The sequence below is a fragment of the Ascidiella aspersa genome, chromosome 4 (assembly GCF_963924565.1).
Source record: "Ascidiella aspersa chromosome 4, kaAscAspe10.2, whole genome shotgun sequence".
In the NCBI taxonomy this organism is placed as follows: domain Eukaryota; kingdom Metazoa; phylum Chordata; class Ascidiacea; order Phlebobranchia; family Ascidiidae; genus Ascidiella; species Ascidiella aspersa.
Window position 1 is genome coordinate 14,824,669 of NC_139450.1, and position 18,075 is coordinate 14,842,743.

Sequence of the window (18,075 nt, forward strand, 5' to 3'; positions counted from 1 at the left end):
ATCGATTCAAGCTTTTAGCGAAAATATTTAAATTTATTTGGTTTAAATTTGGGAGACTTGACGCATTGAACACATTAAAATGGATTGCACAGTGCTCGATTTTGCGTAGAAAGTGTGCTTTCTGTTGTTTTTTTAGTGGTTGTTTAAACATATAGGCCTAGTTTTGATGCCAGCAGTGACTTGACTTGCGTAAGTAAAGAATTTGGTCTGGTTTGTTGAGAAGACTTTACGTGTAGAGTAGCTATTCTGAGAATGACTAACTGAAAATTAAGCTATTCCAAACCGACTTTTATATAACACTGTTTTTTATCCAGTAGAATAGTGGTCGGCAAACTTTTTTGTCGCGGCCCAAAGCAATCTTTTCAGAGCTATTGAAGTCCCACTACGAAAACAGTGTAAAATATTACACGGCGTCTGATGTCCAAAACTTACTATAAAACGAAGAATATACGCGCGATTTTGCGTTTACATACAATTAAAGTTGGCAAAAAATATAGTTCGACAGGCTCTCAGGACCACATTTTGGGGGAATAAACAGTATTGATATTTTGTTTTGCTTGATTTACAAAATTGGAGGGCTTTCCAAGTTGCAATTAAGTCCTCATGATCTCATATCGAAACCAGATGGCACTATTTTCGACAAATTATATTAAAACCTTGACGCTTTCGCAACACTGTGCTTCATCAGGTCAAAGTAGAAATTAAATAAGAAGCACAAGCAAGAGTAAAGTAACGCAAAAAAAGTGTAACAAGGTCTACGCTTTACAGAAGGGCTGCGGAGTCGGTTTGTTTTGCCGGAGTCGGACTGTCGGACTCGAGTAAGACCGCGTAAAACTACCCGAGTCCCGAGTCCGACGTGCGCATGGGCAGTATCAAATTTTAAAAAGGCGGCAAAATGAAAGTTGTAAAAGTGTAATAGCAAATGGTGAAATATTTTTAAACCATGTAATGCGGGTGGATTAATTATGACACCAATATGAGTGGATTGCAGAAAATCCACCTTAATGTAGTTGCGTAAATGGGTAAAATACAGGCTGTAGAGTCAGAGCTGGACTCGGGACTCGACAAAATCTTACATTTGGCCGGAGTCGGACTCGGGTGTATTTTTTTGGCCGGAGTCGGACTCGTTTTGTTTTAACCGACTCCGCAGCCCTGCTTTACAGTATATTGGATAAACAGAAGCGTGTTAAAGGCGCTGTGTGACATAAAACCCAAATCCTGGGTATGTCCAGCATTGATGACATCGAACATTTTTATTATGGTCTGTTCGAATGTTAGCCTCCGTTGCTCTTTTTATCATGAAAACTTGTTTATACCGTGCATACTTCGGACGTTTTAATTTATTTCCTTTCTACTCTGACCTGATAAAGCACGGGGTCATATTCTTGGCTCGAACAAGGTAGTAAATGCACCAAAGTTATACGCTTGCACTACGAATAAAGTTTTTGTATTATTGTTTTCTCACTGGCGTTTAAATCGTAATGCCACAAGTCTACCATGAGAACCACGCGATCGCCTACAGAAGTTAAGGTGATTTTATCCCCATCGCAATGATTAAAGAACACTGAATGTAGAAAAGAATCGTCGAACAAAACACATTTTCCTTCTTTCCAAGTTGAAACAACGCCATCAATGCACATCTCATACCCAACGGGCGCTCTTATACCTGAACATAAGCACATATTGAATTCCCATGTAGGCTTCCAACTGAGGAGATGCCGGCAAATAATATAAAATCAAATGCTTAATTTCTGCCTCGTTTGATATTAGTCATACCGCCTAATCCAAATGGGGCGAAAAACAAACACGCTATTTAGATCAAACATTTACGCGACTTAGATGGAATATTGTCTGACACTGGGTAATTACTTAGATTTAACTTTTCATAAAGTTATTTAACTTACCAAAAATCTTACCTAAAATTTGTGTTGGCATATTTCAATTGTGATCACTAAACATACCCAAATGACATCTGGTCCGGACGTTACATGGTCCACTGTGTTCGGCGATTTTAGTATTTCTTCCGATCACGGAGAAGCAGGCATTTCCAAACGAACAACCTTCCATAAAATTCTCTAGTTGGAGTAGAAGTCGCATTGTAACCGGGCACTTTTCAGCATTTTCCTCAACCTGCATGCGTCAAATTGTCATGTTTGGATAGTAAATTATAAACAGCAGTAAAAGTAGCACGATTTTATTAACGCACTAAAATTTTGAGATGACGTCACAAAACTACTTCATAACGGGACGTTTAAAACAAGTAAACTAATCAGAAACGGTCAATTAACGTTTAGCAAAAGCGAACCTTTGGACGCAAAGCGAATACGTGCAACGTGCGTCGTCGACACTCCTGCCAAACGCCAAGTGTGCAATCGTTAATATCAGGCGAAAAACTAAACCAAAACCGTGTGTGATTCATTTTGGTAGAACCAAAATTTGACTATCAGAAGCGCAGTTTTTCAAGTTTCATGTACAGGGCTACGTTGAATTACAAGTAGGTATTTTGCTACCTGCAAAACGAAACAAAAGGTTTTCCCGGGTGGTATTATCACACGATTACCACAACATCTGCGCCGAGCTGTGTGCCAAGTTAGCTAAAAAAAATTCGGCTTTAGAACGCGCACGACAGTTACAGTTAGATGTTAGGAGGGTCCGAACCCAAAACCCTACTCCTGGATACGTCACTGATTTGTAGCTATCAATTTGGTAAGTTTAATAATCCCAAACACAAAAAATCCTAATTTAATTGAGACAAACAATTTTTACGCATACCTTTTGACCTTGGTTGTACAAATAAAACACGCTCCAGTCGCCGGTCGGAGTTGAATTGGTTTTCCACCCATTGTCGTCAAGGCGAAAATATTCCTTCGCAATTTCTAACCAATGGGTTTCGAGGAGCTCAACATCATGCAAATGGTGATGGTTGCCAATTAGCGGCGAACTTAAGACATCAGGCAAACAAAAGACTGTCGGTCGACGTCCGTCGCCGTCTTCGATGGCGCAGCCGTTTTGTAGATTGGAGAGCCACGCTTTAATCCTGTTGACGTTTACATTTGATTCGCCTTCTAGTAGACGCCAGGCCTTCTCTATAACCTGGGCATTGTTGGAAGTGGAGTTACATCGCACACATCCAGGGCTGGAACACGTTACGTGTTGCTCTTCCGCTCCCTGTTTTGCCTGTTGTCCTTTATTTGTCTCGGAGTTTTGAAGAAAGCGAAGGAATATCACAAGAAAAGTTGCACCCAGAATGCGAAAACATGTGTCGCAAGTCAACCAATCCCAAACGAAAACATCCGTCATTTATATAACTGAACTAGAGAGATAAAATACAGTTGATCTGTAATGAAAAATGCACTTAAATCAGAATTAAAAATACACTAAAAATGTTTAATCTCGATTAACAAATATAATGCAGCGAACGATTAAAATAAAATTACAAAATAAATAGCAAATTAGCCGGTATGCAAAATAAGGCAAGGGGGATTTATAGTTGGCACAAATCAACGATTGCAATTCCTAATAGAAAATTATATTAGGTTATACACCAACCGACTCACAAACAGAATTATAAATGGCTATCACGCTGCTTTCCCTCGTAATAGTTCGGTTTACTAAAGGCGCCTTTATCACGTGAACGAATAAAGTTCGAGTACAGGTTTTCGTATTTCAGCAGATCGCCCGAAGTGAGCGAGGGCCTCGTTGAAGAAAGAGCGCTCTCGATGTGTTTCACGTTTATTTCGAGATGTGCTGTTTTGCCAGGCGTCGGTTGCATAGTTTTTCCACGCTCGAGGTCGCGAAGTATCGTGCCTACTGACTGTTCGACTTCGGACGGCACCTTCTGAGCGCGACCGCGGTGCATTGATGTATAGTGGGTGATGTTATCCGCTGGGCGTTTCAATGAATCCAGGCTGCTTTCAGACGATGATTTGTCGGAAAGCACATCCTCCAACAGCTGGTCGTTGGGATCGTACTGCAGCTGCGAGTGGCTGGGATTCGTGTTAACCTCGTGCAGGGATTCGATGAGCTTGGCCGCCGTTTGTTTCAGATCTGCGACCGAGTCTTGCGACAGTGGCAGGTGCTCCTTGCCGTCCGGCTCACCTAGGGTGCTAATGATGCTGTTGTACTGGGCCATGTCATCCGACATCAGCCCGTTGGTGGAATACGTGGAGTTGGTTGACAGCGTCGACGACTCGGAGTTGGACGAGTAAAGCTGGAACTCGGCTCTTTCGCTCTGCTGCAAAGATGGTTCGAAGGGGATCGTATCTTTGCACATGTCGTGGACCGCTTCGAGCTGTGAGTTGTAGAGAAGTGCCTTGAGATCGGCACCGCTGAAGTTCTTGCATTCATCGGCAAGTTGTTCGAGAGAAATATCGCTGTGTAGGGTCAGGTCGCTGCTGAGCGAAGTTAGAATGTCCAACCTTTCTGCGGAATCGGGCATCGGACAATGTAGAAGATTGTCTAGGCGCCCTGGTCGCAACAAGGCTGGGTCGATTAGATCTGGTCGACTGGACGCTGCCATAACGGTGACGCCGACCAACGGTTCGACGCCGTCCAGGTGAGTCAGCAGTTGGTTGACCACGCGGTCGGTGACGCCGGTGCTGTCGTGTCCGCGTGGTGGAGCAAGCGAGTCAAATTCGTCAAAGAAAAGCACGCAAGGGGCAGCGGCCTTGGCTCGCGAGAACAAGTCTCTCACGGCGGCTTCGCTCGCGCCAATGTACTTGCTCAGCAACTCTGGGCCCTTCACTGAAATGAAGTTAAGCCCGCACTCGTTTGCCACCACGCCGGCAACAAGGGTTTTGCCGCAACCAGGCGGACCAAAGAGAAGGATGCCGGACTGTGCTTTGAATCCGCACTCGTCGAACACGTGGCGATACTTAAGCGGCCAAACGAGCTGTTCCAGTAGCTTTTGCTTGACGGTTTTCAGGCCGCCGACATGTCGCCATGAGAGGGGGCTTGGCTTGTGCAGTCGAGCGTTCTGCAAAGACACAGGTGTCAGGTGCTGTAACGACTCTAGCATTTTCCTTGCGGGAAGCACGTTTCCACCACTGCCGTCTTTGTCGAGTTCTAAAAGATGACACGACCTTCGTACAACTTTGACGATGTCGGAGATAGCAAAGCCTTCCGTTTTATCGAGGACAGATCGAATATCGATCGGGCACTCAAAATCGGTGAGATTTTCAATAACCGACCTAAACATATTTTCTCTATTCAATTTGCCGGGAAGATGTAGGTGAATATGTTCGGTAAAGATATGGTCTGTTACACAAGTTAAAAGGGGATGGATAGTAGTTTTGCTTTTGCTAGTGACGATTACGGCAACACGAGACGATAGTTGGTGAGAAGAGGTTAGAGATTTGAGACTTCTTTTTATTAGGTAAGCGACGTGTGCAATATAAAATGAGTCGGAGGTCCTTTCTTCCTCGCCAGAAACAGAGCCTACCAGATGATCCAAATCATCCAGTAACAAAATGGAGGGTTGTCTCCAAAGTAGCTCTGCTATGACACAATCCAACTTCTTTTTTATGTTTTTAGGCTTTTTGCCAAATAGTTGACTACAATTTAAGGAATGGGTGTAAGCAGAAACCGTAGGATCTAGCGAAAACTTTCTCATGGCGGCCCTGCACAGAGTTGTCTTTCCATTGCCACCTGGGCCTGTTAAAAGTAGAACGCTGGGCCCGGTTAGTTTACTTGAAAGATGAGCAACCATTGGCCGTGCTTTAAGGGAAAATTGAAGTTGCTGAATTATTTGTGTGGACGTCTCTTCGAGGCCGTTGCAGTACAAGTGAATACTTTCGTTTGGTATTTCCGGATCTACTTCTGTCGGAATGTCGTATAACTTGGCCAGTTTGAAATTGACTGATATGTGATGTAAGTCATCAGGACATAATAAATATGTAAAATTGTTTGAATCATTTTTGTTTGATAGGATTTCTGCAACAACCAATTCCAGACTTTCACTATTATCTTCACAGCTGTCTTGTTCAAAGACAACAGAAAATGTCAAAAGAGTGCCGACTGCTATAGGCAAAGGACTGTCAACGTCACAAACATTTGTTAACCAGCTTTTAAAATGCGACAGTACTGTGTTGAAATCTTCCGATTTCAGCTGTTTCGAACATGAATTTACACTGAACATTATAGATTTGACATCATCGAGTAGCAATGGTAAGTTGTCCAGTTTTTGAATGCGAGCTCTAGATGAACAGCCTAGGTGCATTTGCCTTCGTAAACAAAGTGGAACTTTCAGATGGTGCATGTCCAAAGTTGTTGAGCCACTAATCATAGCAAAGTTACTTCTGGGGTGAACAAACATTCTTACAACACATGATTCTTGCAATTTGCGACTAGTTAAATCAGAAGCTTGCTTATTGGAAAGTTCAGCTTTTTGATGCTTTTGTTGTGCAACTTTGCTGGATACCTTGCCCTTTTCCAATGGTGAAGAAATCTTTGAAAAAAGAACAAAATGCAACACAGAGTCATCGTCTTGTAGAGTGTCGGGCATGTGAAGAAAAACTGTATTAGGCTGTTCATACAGAGATATTGGTCTTGAAGTGAACTGCATGTCTTCTGCTGCCTCAACTCGAAGAGCAATATCAAACTTTGCTGGCAAAAGATTAATGACAGCAAGAATTGATTCTTTATTAATTTTACCTTCTGAGTATTCCGATGGCAGCTCATTGTTGCTTGTTGGAAATATGATGGATCTTAGGTGGGCATATATGTTTAGGAAGCATTGCTTCCAAATGTACATTACAATGAACTTTACTGCCCTATAAAGTCTGCAAAATAATATCCAGCGATGGGGATTAGTTACTTTTTTCTCATCATCTTTTTTAGATTTGGGACTTAAGTCAGCAGCCTTTACAACACCGGATGAGGTATTTTTGTGAATTTTGGCAGTAACCTGATTGTGAGACTGAATGGTACCATGAACCTTTGGCTCTACAATTAACTGAGAAAGGTGGATTAGGGAGCAACAATCAACATCCGGCTCAGTTTTTACAGTTCTCATGTAAATGCACACATTCTGATCGACCCATAGTGGAAAAACCTGGCCAGGCCAAACAACTCTTAACTGGTCCAACAGTCGGTTCTCTACCTCATTTGCATGTAGTTCTAATATTTCCCAATCGTCAACCGTCAGGGGTTCAAGCCATGCACTTATGCATGGGTGTACATGTTGCACACTTTCAAGCAAAATGTCTGAACCATCTCTTATTCCGAGCTTGTTTGCATACAACCCATTTATTCGTAAATCTGTTTTTTCATTTAAAGATACAGATACTAGACTCAAAAAGCAATCACTGGATCCGCAAGTTGCCTTTACTATTGGTATTCCTTCGGGATTCGTTGGAAACAAGGCACTTATCAATGTTGGAGAAACATGAGCAAGACAATCTTTCGATGATGCAACCTTTACCACACATGGGACCTTCATTCTTTACCTTTAATTAAATACACCAGGTTAGCTATATAGATATAAATATTAATACTGCATTTCAGCCGTTTCATACCTTACTGTTGCAGAAATATACCTCCTTGCATGCATGCATGTCACATTTTTATATTAGTGAAAGCAATTCAACATTGTTATTCCTATCACCTGTTTTGAACAAGGCATAAATTATGTATAAACACTAACTACACCACATTTTTTTATCCAGTAGTACATAATATTATCTAGCCATTCTACAGTAGTAGTGACAAGGGTAAAGGAAAAATTATAATAACATAGAGTTTCTTTTTTTGAAAAAGGCTATTACTGGAATTAGTCAACAAAACCAGAATTGTTGTGCAAGCAATGCAAGGGATACATTTTTAGCAATCCTGATTATGCAGACTAATTTTCATAATAGTACTGAGGGCATCTGGTGTGCAAAAAGAGACTTTAGAATTTACTAAATATATTTAAAATAGTAAAGCAGTGCAGTTAAATAGAGAAATCAATCCAATGAAAAAATAATGATAAAGATATAAACAGCTCATTAAAATAGACACCAAAATAATTCATCATACATGTATTGCTTTATACTGCTGGCAGTTTAAAACATATTTATTGTTTTAGTAAAGTACCAATCAATGGGTTGCAACACATTTTTTTGGAATAAATGACAAGACATTGAACGAAAACTTATAGATCACTTAAATTGTTTTTAATATATTATAATTAGAATACGAACAGAATAAATATCATGTTCAAGACACTAACAAAAAGTTAAAAGAATTTGTTTTACTAAAAGAACTTATAAACTTGTAATTTAGGCTGCACATAAAATCAAATCAAAGACTTAATCATAGATTTCTTAAATCATAGATTCTTTTAAAGGCCCTTAAATGTGCAAACCGATTCAAAGACTTCTAAAGATTTAAACTTTGTGTTGCAACCCTGTTCATATATATATATATATATATAAAACATTATTGAGGGGCTCATGGGAAAGGTAAACAAAGCGATATTTCAGACTGTGGTGAATGTGGTTATGTTGATATCAATAAAAAAATAAAACTTGAATGGTATTCTACAATCTTCAGCATTTTGAACATACAATAAACCAATGTCTATTACATAGGAGATTTGTACGTAAGTTAAAATACTCAATATGGTTTTGTAAAAATTATGGATGTAAATAAGTTAACTGTTTGTGTTTTTCAGGAAATACTGTTCTTAGATAGACAACAGCACATTCTGACTTGTCTTGTAGTAACTTTTTTTGAAATAGATTGGAAGCCTAATATCAACATTGCAATACAATGAGAGAGTCCGAGCTACCAAAATAAGAACAATCTTTGAACATCTCAATTTTCCAGCAGCACCACATCTTGGTTCTCAAAATAAAACAGTACAGGTTTTCTGGTTTAGATCACTTTTTGCTTGATCTGATTAGGCAGGTCAGATGCTGATGTGGACCACCTCCATTCATCAGCACACAAGTGATGTTTAGTCAAATCCCAACCACTACTTTCCATTAGATGAAGAAACTTGTGGCAATCTTAAAAAATATAACAAGTGGGAACTGGCAGTGCCTTAGGGTAGTGGTTCATTCCGATTTTTTCTACTTGTCACACTTTTTAGAACACTTTTGCTTCCTTGAAAAAATTACAGACCTTAATATGCTTATAACAAGAAAAAAAAACACTTCATGATATTTCCTCTGCTCTTTAAATCAATGAAACAAATATGCTCTAGTTGATAAAATTAATTGGGTGAATAAATTAAAATATGTTACATGAACCACTATACTATATTTTAATATAGGATCACATATCTAGGGTGAAAAGTATATATCAATACAGTTTAACTTCCAAAAAATGTTAGAATAAAGTGAAAAAAGTTACCTGTAAAATGTGGTTCAAGGCCTCTGTGCAGAAGGAAAGAGTAATAACAAGCCATTAGAATATGTCTGGTTTCTGCTTTTGACTCAAGTGCCACATAAGCATAACCTAGAAATTTGCGTAAACAATTTTCAATCTAAAAGTCTATGTGCATTTTTACAAACTAAAAAATAAAATCACCTTTTCGGTTAACTAAAATAAATCTTGTGTCATTTTCTTTGGTATTAGTTCGAGCAAGGTCAAATTCACTTGGGCTCATTTTCAATTCTTCAAGCTTGCAACCCAGTTTTAACCAAGGAAAACTTGAAGCTGGAAGTCAATTATTACAATTTTATTATTTTCTACAATATTAAAAAAACAGGTTATTGTATATATATATACTTACGGAACAGAACAGTCTCTTTTCGATTGCCAGAAATAGGGCTTAAGTTCTTGTTGGAAATAAAACTTTCAATTGCTGTTTCAAAGCGAATTCTATTAAAAGTTTCCATGACAACACATGAAACAGCTTGATAATTGGAGTAAATGTGCAATACAGTAAACAGGAAAAACAGCATCCAAGTAAGAGGGAGGTTTTGAGATAAATATGGAGTAATCATTAAGCTGGTTAATAAACCAGCGAGATTGGCCAAGGTCTCCTGCGGTAATGCGTAAACAAACTTGATGATTAAATATATAGTCCAAAGGGCAAATTAGCTAGATTGTAGTATCCAAACCTGTGAACCATCTTTGGCAGAAACATCAGCCATATTATTTCTTTTTGCTTGGTGCATTGTCAAAGCTGCTCTTGTACAACCTCCTGCTACTCCGACCAAAGAAAATGCCAAACCTAACAGTATGAACACGGTGTTTATTATTCTCAGTGGAGTTATTTTATCCAAGTTTTTTAAGGGTTTAAACCTCAAGAATATTATACTCTAATTTGTGAAATTCGGTCGTGATTTTATATTGTTCAATGTACTCAAAGTTTTGCAGACAAATTCTAAAAAAATTGTGAATTCCCCTATTGTGGAAACTGGCTCTACTGTAAATAAACAATGTCAAACAGTACATAAACTCAGGGAGATTGGCTCATCAAATGCAATAAGTTAAAAAAGAACAATAGATTTCTTTCTCTTTTAAAAGCGAATAAATAGTTTTTTCGTGAGGAAAAAAAAACATCACAAACAGTAAAAAAGAGTGGTGGTGACAAACTATAAAAACTAAAAAAAGGAACAAACGAAAGAAAGACGCCACTACATGTGCAAAAAAAGTTATTTGGTCACAAGACTAAGTCAAGTCAGGTCATTTGACCAAAAGACTTAAGTACAATCACTGACTCAAGTCACTACAACACTGACACCGGTTGAGCGATATGAAATTGTGACCCAATTTAGCAATGGGAAATTTTTGTTATTTTAGCCGTGGAAAAAACTTTTAATTTTAAAATCTGAACAACCCTACCATACAACAATTGGATCTATCATATATATCTATAATACCAAACAATAAAATTTACCTGCTGTGCACATAATCGGAGTAAAGTAAACCTTTGGCAGTAAAGGTGCAAGTAACTGAACGCATATGGCACAATCATTCAGCAAGTCAGCAAATAGTCTCCATTGTTTAGCATTAGCATCCAAACTTGTTCTATTAAAAGATGGATTTATTGGTAAACTAACAATATTTCAATTTGTAAACTAATTGGCAATTCAGGCTTCTAACTATGATAGAGAAAAATTGTCATCACATACAACAACCCTACCCATAAAAATATGCAAACGCAATTCGTCCAACCATTCCAGTTCCATCTAAAAATAAATTTCAAGGTTGTTAAAATGGTTTAAAGGACTATATTTAAGAAATATTTCCAGTTACCATAATGTGTAATTACTAGGTTTTGATTTTGTTTAGCACATTGTTTGCATTTATAATTTATTATAGAATTCATAAAACAAAAAGTTCCAAGGAGGCACTGTGTAGTACAATATCACCACTGAAAGTGATGAAAACTATTGCAGACATACAATTTAAAGTAACAATTTACATGATTTTTGTCAATTAACCAACAGTGTATTGAAGAATTTTATCCTTTCTATGCATTTATCACATGTACTGATCTATCAGACTTATTTGATGTTCCTAGAAATAAATAACTGAGAGCTTTCAATGGATATCCATGTTGTCAAATTTATCGATAAAAAAATTGAATTGTCAAAGTAACAAATTGATCTTTAAAAGACTAATCATACAGATATTGGAAATACATGTAAAATCAAAACAAATGTAATTTTAACAAAAAAACCTATTTAAAAAAACATTTTTTTAACAAAAACCTTTGAGCAACCAAGTTAAAGTTGCAGCAGTCACAGTAGCTGCTTCATCTCCAACCCCACTGCCTGTTAAGACCGCATGTGTGGCCAAGGTTCCAGTAATACTGCTGCAAAATGCCTGTAAGGTGTCCCAAACCTGTCACAAAAATAAAACTAACATTAGAGTCCAGCATTCATAATAATCATTGGATATGATAGCAGTGCAAGTTATAATGTTTGTAAGAACACTGCATGAAAAGTACTTTCTAATGATCCAATTGTCTTGATTATAAACAGTATACAAAATGTGTAGCAATACATTTAGATTACAAATTTAGACGATTATACCTGATATGTAAAATAGTCTTGGCTGACACTTTCTGGGTAACCTTGAGGTAGAAATACAGCCTTTATAAAAATCAGTATTTAAATGAATGTTAAAAACTTTTATTAACACTGGTGGATAACTATTTATTTAATAAAACAATACCTTTAGAAATTGTCCTACATTATGTCTGTGCTTTAAATGCGATTTTTGCTGGACCATGCAGTTTGTCTGGTTTTCTACATATTCTATTACTTCACCAGTTGTAGAAGATCCATACGATTCAGTAACATGCATTGTAAAATTGTATCTTAAAAAACAAAACATACTAAATTATGTATTATAAAAATAAGATATGTAATAGAATTATTAGCAAAAACTAGTAGTACCAGTAGCAATACATATTAGCGAAACAAAAAATTGCAAATAAAAAACAGTTTCAGTTCATTTTTCCAAGATCATCCAATTGCTGTTGGTTTCCACTTTCTACAACCCATTTCTTAAAGAGGTCTTCAACATGAGCCTGAAAATGCTTCCGTTCTTCTTTGGTTAATGAGGACTCCTTGACGGCACGTTTCCACCTCTCTGTAGCACGCTGTTTACCTTTTACAGCCTGGGCATACTCTGACGGAAGGCCGCCAGGTATTTCATTTGTCACACAGTCGCCTGATAAATTTTGAGTCCTAAAAGGTATGGCAAACAAATAAAACTCCGTAGGTTTAAGGATTTTAAACAGTTGGTTGGTTTCTGCATTTGAAGCATCTCCAGCGCCTTTAGATATATTGACAAGCTTGGAGTTGTTCAATGTACCATTTGATGAAACGCCAATGCACACAGGATTGTTCCATTTGTCTATTTGGGCGGATATTGCCAGCCCAACCGAAGCAAGGTGATTTTCGAGGTCAGCATAGTAAGTGTTATAAGGTGCAAAAACAATTGGCTGGTTGTTAGCAGCATTGTTGTCATTGCTTAAAATAGGCCGGGTTGGAGTAGTAATATGCAATGTGACCTCACTAGACCCGGATACTGCAATAGATCGGCAAGGAGCAATTACTGTTACTTTAGAACAATTAAGAATTTTAATTGCAACTGCCACCGGGCCAAGAACGATTGTTGCGTTTGTGCACTTTTCAATGGTAACCAACTTCAATGGTGACAAAAGGTAAAAGTTAGAGTTGTTACAACGGTGTAATTTAACATAGCAGCCATTAATAATGTCAGTTTGCCTAGCAATCGTTTGATTGGAGCATTGTGTGAAAAACACAATCCTTTGTCCTTTCGGAGCATAACTAATGTTCGTCAACACCCTTGCTGTTTTCCGAGTAACTTCAGAAGAGTTTTTTGACCACTTTAGTACTGAGCCATTTGTAGTGCAACTGGTTACTCCATATGGATTATCACATAATGAGGATCGAAGCCAGGACTCAAAACTGTGAACAAGAAAACATCCAGTTGAACGTTGAAATCCAGATTTTCCTTGAACCCTGTGTCTAGTTGCAATTTCAAACAGTGACAAAGTTGTATTTTGACCCACAATCCGCCCTTTGATGATCATACTGAGTGCTTTAACTACTTTGGCTTCCATGACACAGGATTCATGAAAAAAGTCCTTACTCTTTAATTCGTCTGATAAAATTTCAAAAATCTGCATTAAATGTGTCAAAATGAACTGCTTATGTTTTTGCTCATTAAAAACATTGGAACTTGTGTCAGACTTGTGACTCAAACTTCCATCTAGGGACCTAGGACTAACTCCTGGCCATTCATCTCCCATTAATGAGCGACGCAAAGACAACTTGTTTGTTTGCTGAAGAAAAAGGAACAGCACAAACTGCATGGCGGGTACACTCATGTGTTGTTTATATGAATTGGGTTTTGTGGTTTCAGATGATTGATGTTGCAACTCTGCTAATTCTAATCTAGTCTTTGATGAAACATCAAGCAACGTGTGAAAGGTTTCAAAATATGTCCAAGCGAGTTCCTCCTCCATTTGCATTTTATTCACAGCCATATGTTTCCATATGTTCCAACTTAAGTTGGGAAATCCTCCATCTGAGCCTTTTATTTTGGCATAGGACACTACCTTTTTCAGGTATGCAGTTGATAATTTCGGATGGGCATACACAACCCCCACATATATAATATCTGGGTGAAGCCATAATTCCACTTCACTCATAATTTTAAAAGGTATAAATTAATTATGGTGTATTATCTATTTCGTTTTCTGCATAAATACAACTTGAAATAGTTTATATGTATGACTGAAATATATTAAGAACAATTTATTCATACAGTCTGTTAAGTGAATAAGCTATAGGTTTTTGGTAATTCTTTACACAAGTCATTTTGAAATAACTTAAGATCATGTCAAGTCTATTCATAAAGTAATTTGCCCAACCAGTGCCATGGTGTGCAATACTGTTTAGGTGTGCAACACTGTTTTTTGTACATCGGAGGTATGGAATCCTATAACATTTTCATGTTTTTTTTTCGAAATGTACTGTAAGTGTGCAATGTCCCAATTTAGCTGTGCACACAAAATTTCTTAAAAACAATTCAGGAATGCACCTACCACAGAATGCAGACTGGGCCAAGTCAAGTCCCGGTCAAGTAAATATTAGATTAAGTCAAATTACTGATTTAAAAATAAAACAATAAACCACAGTTTCCATTTTTTTCCAACAGTAAACATCTAGAAATACAAGAAATTTAATTTTAAAAAATCAAAATTTTTCATAAAACAATCTAGAAAATAATCTAGAAATCAGCAAAAGTTTTAAATTCATGAAATAAAAAAACATGGCACTGGACTAGAATCCTACCACTTTTCATACATAAAAAAGAATCTTTCTTTTACATTTTATAGGCTGCGAGAGATTCCTTACTACCTATAGTGTTTCAGCTTACTTTTCATATACAGTACTGAAATGGATTGTCAAAAATGAAATTGCAAGCAACAAATTAATATTGAAAAATAAATACAATAATACCTGAACCACCTAACTCAAGTTAACTCACACCTCAACCCAAATATTGTTAGCAATATAAACTCCCAGACGAAAATGTGCCAGGATTTTAAATCAGCGCTAAAAACATTTATCCTCGATAATGAATCTGTCACCAATCTAAATTATTTCTATAATAATCTAAAAAACACCTAAGATTCTAGATTGTATAATCCTATCCAAAGTCTCTATAGAAATCACTGAACTTTGATCCTATCTATTCCACAATCATAAAAAACATGTAGATTGTACATCGACATTTCAATATTTTAATATGATATGCAATAAACTAATAAACTTAGTAAACTTTTACAATTCTGAGCAATAAGTTAACTAAAAAATAACAAAAAACAACATGCAGCAATCTAAATCGTTTTACGTGGACAAGTCCAAGTCATTTGTTTGTCCGAAAGCCAAGTCGTTTTCTTGAAACGACTAAAGTTAAGACATATGAAAACAGTGACTTAACTTTAGTTAAGTCATAACATTATCACACTTGGTTTCGGGTGTATATTACAATTACAGAGGTTATATTAGAAAGTTAATAAAGGCTGATGCTTAACCTTGTTTAAATCTATAACAACTTCTTATTTACGTATAGAAAAAATGTTTAAATGGTACGCATGAATGACGTTGTTTGTCTCGCATGGCTACCCTAAATCCGACATGCGTCGAGCCGTCAACTGCCAGCAGCAGGGCTGCCAGATTTAGTGTTTTTTGAAATAATCTAGTGGTTTAGTGGTTTTCTTGGAGAATCTAGTGGTTTTTATAATCTTGAAATGGAGTAATAAACTTTAGGTTATTTCCCGGCTTCCATTGTTAAAAATGGTAAAGTGAATGAAAAATTCCCTTTTTAAAATCAAATGTAAAAGCCTGATCATGTTTGGTGATCGTCGATGCTTGTTAATAACAAGTTTCTATACTGATTACTGTTAGTGTCGGACAGCAGACTATATTTAGAAGTTTGTACACCTGTAGTGCTGCACTGTAGGGTGTGGGCCTATTTAATCACCGCTAGCCAACCAAAGGTGCTAAAGGGAGAAGAGGGGAGTGAGAGGAAGGAGCAGGTCTAGGTAGGGTATATAGGTAAAGCTGATAAATTAGCCGGCAAAATAAAAAATAAAATTCTTTCAAAAAGTCTACCTTTAGGGAGGAATTTCTGGCAATCTCTGTTGCCTGTTTTACCATGAATTAGTTGAATAATGACAGTTTAAAGCCTGACTGAAACCGGACAAGACTCATAGATATTCAGCAATATGCCAAGCTTGCTATATAAAGTTAAAACAACCAAACACAAGTGGCGTTTAATGTACCGTACAAAGACAGTGTTAAGCATAAAAGAATAATACTGCCAAACTCAAAACCACTGTTGCTACATTTTTTTAAGTAGGTGCCTTAATATTCAACAAAAAACGGTAATAAAAGCAGAGCTTTTGTTGTGTATAGTTAGCAAATAGTAGCTTTAATAACGCAATTATGGCACACAGACTTAAAAAATAGTTTGTTTTTACATTGATTAAACGTCTGGAGATGTTAAATCAACATAAAAATGGCAATATGTTGTCGCGATAACAATCTAGTGGTTTTTCTCCGGATCTAGTGGTTTTTTATGGTCCAATCTAGTGTTTTTTAATTTTGAGAGTGGCAGCCCTGACTGCCAGTGCCAGTTGTTAATGCAACGAAGTTGATAGCTATAAAGGTCCGTTTACACTACAGCTGCACTGAGCTGAGCAAAACGTAATTTGCATTTAAATTCTATTGTGGCGAGCGTTTCACGCTTTGCTAAACTCAATCCCGGTGCAGCAGCTGTAGCTAGCTTAAAGTTACGCTTTTGAGCGATTTTCACGCTTTGCTAAACTCAAGCCCCGTGCAGCTATAGAAACACATTACGTTTGGGGTGATTTTTACGCCCAGCGCAGCTCACTGCAGCTGTAGTGAAAGCAATTTCACGCCCAGTGCAGTTGTAGTGTAAACGGGCCTTAAGGTTTTGCATTATACTTAACTTAACGATAATAATTATCGCATATTATTGTATACAATACGCCAATTCCACAAACATATCGTCTATTTGGTGGATACCTCTAAATTATTTTTATTGAATTCCTAAAATTTGCAGGCTTTATCAGCGCAAATGGTTTTGTTTAGTTAATTTGGGCAGGTGTGGTAAATATTTTTTTATAAGCTTATATTCTTTAAAATGTTTGTTTGTTCTAAACAACCCGATCTAGTACTGTGTAACATTTAACTTCTATGAATGCAGACTGGGACGCAATGCATCTTACATTAACATTATTATCTTCAAATGTTGACTGTATAAAAAAAAACGAAACGAGTTGTCAACGTTGAAATTGCAAGGAAAGGCATAAATATGTTAGAACTAATATAATAAGAATACTTGACCCACCCAAACCTGTTACGTGTTGATGTTACGTGTTTATCAACACTTAAACACCTAAATTAATTAATTGCCATAAGCCAAATCTTAGAGTTCATTAAGTGATTTTACGATGTGATAAATAGGGTTTTAGATTACGCGTTTCAGCTTTCGTTTGCCAAATATGTTCTTCAGTTACAAAATAACATATTTGATGATGTAAAGTTTTCTGTATTGCTGTGTGTAAAATTCCTAAGTTTTTCTGCTTTAGTTCGCCTCGTTTCAAACTTGACATGTAACCTTTAATCTCGTAATCTATAACTGTCAGTCTTGTGGGCGATATTCTCACGTTCTGCAAAACAAGCCACTTGTTTTGCTGACCTCTTACTCCCGAGCTTTTTCTCTAGAGAAGTCTTTTGCGAAGTTTTAGCCGACAGTCGCTGCAATAGGCGGTGGCTGCCTGTCTCACATTAACTTGAAAATAACGTTCACTAATGCTATTTGATAACGTTTTAATTCGTTGTAACAATATACTTTTGATTGGAATTTTAGTTGTGGTTATGACAGGTAGCATATCTGACCAGAAACCTTTGCAAACAACAAGAACTCGCGCGTTTGCGTCCCGCCGGGCAACTGTATGGGGTCAGGGGTCAGACCCCAGTGCGCAGGTCGCGGCGGGGGCGCAACACGGTTTGGTGCCCCATTTTGGTGTTGTTTGAAGCAACTTTGTTGGTTGTGTTACGTGTT

General features: G+C 37.3%; 3 protein-coding genes across 7 annotated transcripts; all 3 read right to left on the reverse strand.

Annotated features, from left to right (window-relative positions):
* Window positions 1-414: 414 nt before the first annotated feature.
* Window positions 415-3,573, reverse strand: LOC146148111 (aspartate beta-hydroxylase domain-containing protein 2-like). The gene is made up of 3 exons (XM_083388618.1): window positions 2,773-3,573; window positions 1,962-2,130; window positions 415-1,666 (listed from the first exon to the last, which is right to left on the reverse strand). Exons 1-3 carry the CDS (start codon window positions 3,298-3,300, stop codon window positions 1,431-1,433), a joined length of 933 nt encoding a protein of 310 aa, XP_083244744.1. The 5' UTR covers window positions 3,301-3,573; the 3' UTR covers window positions 415-1,430.
* LOC146148112 (peroxisomal ATPase PEX1-like) lies at window positions 3,566-7,642 on the reverse strand. The gene is made up of 2 exons (XM_083388004.1): window positions 7,515-7,642; window positions 3,566-7,445 (listed from the first exon to the last, which is right to left on the reverse strand). Exon 2 carries the CDS (start codon window positions 7,436-7,438, stop codon window positions 3,566-3,568), a length of 3,873 nt encoding a protein of 1,290 aa, XP_083244130.1. The 5' UTR covers window positions 7,439-7,445; window positions 7,515-7,642.
* Window positions 7,632-14,165, reverse strand: LOC146148113 (RUS family member 1-like). 5 transcript variants are annotated; one of them, XM_083388613.1, is made up of 10 exons: window positions 12,115-12,319; window positions 11,973-12,032; window positions 11,649-11,781; window positions 11,078-11,123; window positions 10,832-10,962; window positions 10,050-10,162; window positions 9,719-9,971; window positions 9,514-9,642; window positions 9,337-9,441; window positions 7,632-8,990 (listed from the first exon to the last, which is right to left on the reverse strand). In XM_083388613.1, the coding sequence occupies exons 1-10, from the start codon at window positions 12,274-12,276 to the stop codon at window positions 8,857-8,859; spliced, it is 1,266 nt and encodes a 421-aa protein (XP_083244739.1). In that variant the 5' UTR covers window positions 12,277-12,319; the 3' UTR covers window positions 7,632-8,856. The 5 variants fall into 5 exon arrangements, 3 of the variants coding, with proteins under 3 accessions (XP_083244739.1, XP_083244740.1, XP_083244743.1); XM_083388617.1 differs by having other exon boundaries at window positions 8,957-9,087; window positions 12,115-12,328; XM_083388614.1 differs by lacking the exon at window positions 11,973-12,032.
* Between the last annotated feature and the right edge of the window lie 3,910 nt (window positions 14,166-18,075).

Excerpts from the sequence above, each read along its gene's own strand:
- LOC146148113 (XM_083388613.1), bottom strand. The coding sequence starts at position 12,276 with ATGTTTTGTTTTTTAAGATACAATTTTACAATGCATGTTACTGAATCG. Across the intron at positions 12,033-12,114 it reads ATGTAGGACAATTTCTAAAG|GCTGTATTTCTACCTCAAGG; the intron begins GTATTGTTTTAT and ends ATTTTTATAAAG. Across the intron at positions 11,782-11,972 it reads AAGACTATTTTACATATCAG|GTTTGGGACACCTTACAGGC; the intron begins GTATAATCGTCT and ends TTTTTGTGACAG.
- LOC146148111 (XM_083388618.1), bottom strand. The coding sequence starts at position 3,300 with ATGACGGATGTTTTCGTTTGGGATTGGTTGACTTGCGACACATGTTTT. Across the intron at positions 2,131-2,772 it reads TGTACAACCAAGGTCAAAAG|GTTGAGGAAAATGCTGAAAA; the intron begins GTATGCGTAAAA and ends TGACGCATGCAG. Across the intron at positions 1,667-1,961 it reads CCGGACCAGATGTCATTTGG|GTATAAGAGCGCCCGTTGGG; the intron begins GTATGTTTAGTG and ends GCTTATGTTCAG.
- LOC146148112 (XM_083388004.1), bottom strand. The coding sequence starts at position 7,438 with ATGAAGGTCCCATGTGTGGTAAAGGTTGCATCATCGAAAGATTGTCTT.